Below are 5,000 nucleotides of genomic sequence, written 5' to 3' on the forward strand. Positions count from 1 at the left end.
AAACGTGCCGTTCAGAATTGAATTTGCGTCATTTTTACCACTCGCCATAATGCTTTTAGTCCTATAAACCGGCGAAAACTCCGCACAGCAAGCCCATGCAGGCGTGTCCTAAATTCCGCGTACTTGATGTTTTTTTCTGGTCTCGCAAGCATCAGCGCTACGTCATAGGACTACATTGTTTATAAGGCCAAGATGAGTCTTAATCGCTCGTTAAAAAAATTGACGGCATTCAAAGGGGGTTGGATTAATCCCATTAATAACATGTTTTTCTGATGCCTCTAAGTTAAATATTAATAGAAACAACAATACAACACATAACGCGTTGTTGTTGTTGTTGTAGTAGTAGTGACTAAAGTAGAATCAGACTTAAATGTTTCATAAGGCGGGTGGTATGGTGGTCGACTGTTGAGCACGTCTGCCCCACAGTTCAGAGGTGCAGGGTTCGATTCCGGCTTCGGCCTTCCTGTGTGGAGTTTGCATGTGCTCCCCGTGCCTCCTTGGGTTTTCTTCAGGTATTCCGGTTTTCTCTCACAATCCAAAGACGTGCATTGTAGGTTGATATAACACTTTTTGTCCCTAGGTGTGAATGTGAGCGTGGATGGTTGCCCTGCGATTGGCTGGCAACCAGATTGATGCATATGCTTACTTTAAGAAATTGGCAAAAAGTTCTGAAAGGAGACATATTGTTGACATTTTACATTTTAATGTCTGTATGTAAATAAAATTAATTAATGAATGCCTGCCCACCAATCAAATATAAAAGTATACCAAGTAAATGTAGAGGTTTTGGCTATTTTGATAAATGTATTTGTGAGAAATCTTTTCTTTATTTCTGCCCCACTGTTCTGAAACAGTGGGGGCGGATTAATTTATCAGCCAAACACAGACTTTCTCAGTCAATGAATTTGCAGCTAGTTGGGTGGAGTTCCAGAACGAAAAACACTTTAATGCCTGATGCGACTATGTCAATGTCAAAATGTGTTCAGCAGAGCTTTGATGCAGATTAGCAATTAGCATTAGCTAACTGTTTACTTGTGTTATCTTATGGTTATGTTATATTGCTGTCATTTCCCGTGATCAGTACCCAATTTAAAAAAATAAATGCATAAAATAATTCCCCTGTATAGTAAGTTTGATTAAAAATGTGATTTGAGCATTTTTCACATTTAATAGACTTTTAACAGTAACTAGAGGTTATAGTGTACTTGCATACCAACATGATATTTACTGCCTAATGTTACAAATTGATATGCTGTAATAAGTTGTCTGGTCTCATTGCAAACATTTAATTTTATGTTTCTGGTGCGATCGCAGCCGCACATCTTAATTAGAGCTCATTTGCCTTATGACTCCTTTTACTTATCCAATTGTTGTTCTTCTCAGCAGGTTTCATGACAAAAAGTAACTACATGTTATGTCCTTATCCTAGAGTCAATCCTTTGTATGTCAGTTTGGCCTGCTATTGGCCATGTTTGCGGCATTTATTATGAGAACATAGTAATTCCGATATCGTCTGATACGATTTGAGCAGGACTGATGCATGCTGTAATTAATTTTTTTGTATAAATTGTTCGAAGAGACTTGATCAAGTTATACTTTTAAACCGAATAACAATAGTGAGCAACGGTATGTATGAGAATATATGACCCATTTATTCCAAACATGGGGTGCATCTGACTATTAAATTGATACATACATACCGTTACTAAGCTACTTGTTAGAAAATGCTGTTAGTATTGTTATAAGAAGTGTCGTAATATTAATGTAACTTAAAACATTTAATTCCTTTTGGATTGCTCCAATACTCGACATATTGAAAGAAATTAATACTGTGCAACAAAAAACAAATCAATATGATGATTATTTTTATATATTTCTCAGTTTTTTTTCCTTCTTATGGCTGTATAATATGCATCGTTTTGGAATGCTGGGGGAAGCCTGAACACCCATGATTCAAATCCAAAGTACAAGAAACGTGAAGGAGACACTAACCACTTGTATACCAGGCAGCAGAGGCTGACTGACATACAGATAAATAACTTCATCCGGTGAGGGAAAGTAGATTTGGTTCCTTCAAGTTTTTCAAACCTTTCCACATGAGCAGTTTGTAAATGTGTAAAAGTTACAGTAGAAAGGTTTGGTTCACTTCACTTTAGCCTTGGCAATTCAACCAACCCACACTGATTTAAACTGTGTATATAGATATATTGTAACTAACAAATAGATGGCCATTATTTCAGGTTTGTGATGTGGACTTCAGCGATCTAAAGGCTTGTGTGAAGCCCGTGCTTCCTCTGCAGTGTGAGGTCAGAGGATGTGACATTAACGAGCAAGCCGTGACAGAGCTGTTGGAGGCAACCCAGCACAAGGTCCCCTTAATGGAACTTAAGATTGTATATGAAGAGTCAGGAGATTACGACCAGACTGCCTTGGGTATTGAGCATCTCAGGTATGACTTTAACCAGTTGACTTTGTTGAAAAAGCTGGTACATGAGCAACAAAAGCCTTGGAAAGTTTAGAAATGTTAAAAAAAAAGTATCTAAAACTAGGGCTGCCACAAACAATTATTTTGGTAGTCGACTAATCGCCAACAGTAATCACGATTAGTCGACTAATCGGATCATATGTAAATTGTGGCATGTCGCACCAGTAAGCAGCTGCTCTTATACAACCATAATTAGTTTACAGCTTGATTCTTTATGTATGTACAAATGAATGAGATGATGCAACATTCAACATTAGTTAAGATTTGCATCTTGTACCTGCATTTCTTTGATGTTCATAAATAATGGTGCAGCTTAAATTGAAGGCAATATTATGGCCTTAAAGGTTTTGGCTGCAAGTGTTCAGTGCATTTTAAAATGAAACAAAAACTATGCACGAATATTATGAAACTACAGTGAAACCCCGGTTATCGCGGTTAATGGGGACCGAGACCACCCGCGAAAACTGAAAATCCGCGAAGTAGCGGCGCCCCTTCAAAAATGCTTCAGAAAACCTATACAGGTATACAGTATACCCCCCTGTATACAGTATACCATATAGAATACGGGGAGAGAGAGTGAAATTCATGTTATAACAAAAAAAACCAAATTATTATTAAAACTTATTTTTTTTTATTCCCCAGCCATTATTTTTGTAATTTATTCAATTACTTCTTTTTGTATTAATTTAATTACTTCGACTTTTACCTGCTGGTACGCCGTCCGGTGTGCCCTGTGAAATGAAAGGTGGCATTCTTCATTTATTTATTTATTCATTCATAACTGACAGCCTCGCGCTACGCTCGTGCCCGGGCGGAAGAGGTGCTCCTCTTCGGCTTAATTGTCACGCACGCCGGACCTGCTCCCCCGAAGCGCGTCTCTGTTCGGTTGAACTCGGTTTCATTTCGCCCCGCCCGTGCCCCGGGCGGAAGGTGCTCCTCTTCGGCGTAATTGCCACGCATGCCGGCCGGCCTCCTCCGGAGCTCTGGTACGGTCCCGAACGGAGCGAAATGTCGCCCCGCTCGTGCCCGGGCGGAAGGTGCTCCTCTGCGGCTTAACTGCCACGCACGCCGGCCGGAGCTCTGGTACGGTCCGAACCGCGCGAAACGTCGCCCCCGATCATGCCCGGGGGAACTTGCTCTACTTCATCCACTCTCCTCTTCGCCCACGCTCTTCTTCGGCGCACGCCGTCTAACCGCTCCAGCGCCCCGTCGTGCCGCTCGGCGAAACTACAATGCCCCCGCGGAGCGGAGCGAATGGAGAGCCCCGATCGTGCCCGGGCGAAAAAGTTTTTAATTTTTGAATATTTTTTAGACCCGTGAAGCACTGAACCCGTCCGTGAAAGGTGTACCGCGAAGTAGCGGGGTTTCACTGTATCTATAAATACAAAAAGAAATACTTGTAAACAAATTTCACTCTTCTCTGGCACCAAGCATTATTAAGTGTCGAAGGTAGTGAAAGCTGACTAAAATACGAAATTGCACTGTGCTAAAGAAAAATAAAATAAACACTTGTATTGGTTTTAAATTGTTTCATTTAACCTTTATCCGAAACGTTTGTTTTTCTTCACTGATGTCTAATTTAATTGTTGTAAATTTGTTTTCACAATAAAATCAATTGCAAGAAAAAAAAAAATCTTTAAAATGTTAGGAGGAACATATTTTTTATTTTTTGTTAGTACTATAATGGAGTATATTGCAACAAACTTTATTATGGGTTTTACTGTTATGTGATGCCAATGACGGCTTGGGGCAAATATGCTATGTTTTGTTACTTTGAGTAATGAAATTTCCCAGTGAACGCATCACTCGTTCGCAAGAGATCTTTCTGCTTCGGTGTCAAACACGGCACAAACACTCATTGTTTTCGTGGACTCGCTGCGCAGTTTAATACATACACAAGTGTTTTGTTGCTAAAAAACTTTAGTTTGCTGACTAAAGCCTCCTTAATTCACAGTAGACTCTACAATATGTTAGCGCAGCATAAAGGACATTGTATCAGTGTACATCAAACACACACGTGTGTGCTGACTACAACTAACTCTAATCTCGTTGCACACTGTACAATGACAATAAAGGGATTTCTGCTTCTGATTTCTGATTATCACGCATCCCCTTCAAGCTGCCATGAAAGGGAGGTTTGCCTCCTTATTATTAACGGGTGAAATGTGCCGTGACATTAGCAGTCTGTTGCTAACACCAGCTAGCCATGACACCTCGCCTCATTACCCATAATGCTTCACAGGATGACCCGGATCTCCACGAACTACACACGTGCATTCTGCACAGTATACAGCCAGCTGGGAAAAGGGCGAAATGAGGCTGTTTCAAGAGAAAAGCAATGCGCCAAATAAATAAATATAAATATATAAATAAAGCATTCGTCGACTACTTATATTAATTGTCGACGATTTGGATCGTCGACGTTGCCGGGATAAGTCTACTAATCTTGGTAGCCTCATTTAGAACTTTCCACAGGTGAACAGGTTGCTATCAGGAAACAGCCAAGTGTTATGAT

The 5,000-nt window shown here is 40.3% G+C and overlaps 1 protein-coding gene across 1 annotated transcript in view; it reads left to right on the forward strand.

Moving 5' to 3' along the window:
* Positions 1-5,000, forward strand: part of shcbp1 (SHC SH2-domain binding protein 1) — a 34,984-nt gene that overhangs the window by 15,120 nt on the left and 14,864 nt on the right. The window contains exon 4 of the mRNA XM_088297190.1: positions 2,241-2,449. Coding sequence (XP_088153316.1) covers positions 2,241-2,449 — 209 coding nt within the window. The remainder of the gene's footprint in view (positions 1-2,240; positions 2,450-5,000) is intronic.

Source organism: Idiotropiscis lumnitzeri, chromosome 5 (genome assembly GCF_059441095.1).
Source record: "Idiotropiscis lumnitzeri isolate Australia: NSW breed Sydney's pygmy pipehorse chromosome 5, RoL_Ilum_1.0, whole genome shotgun sequence".
NCBI classification, from domain to species: domain Eukaryota; kingdom Metazoa; phylum Chordata; class Actinopteri; order Syngnathiformes; family Syngnathidae; genus Idiotropiscis; species Idiotropiscis lumnitzeri.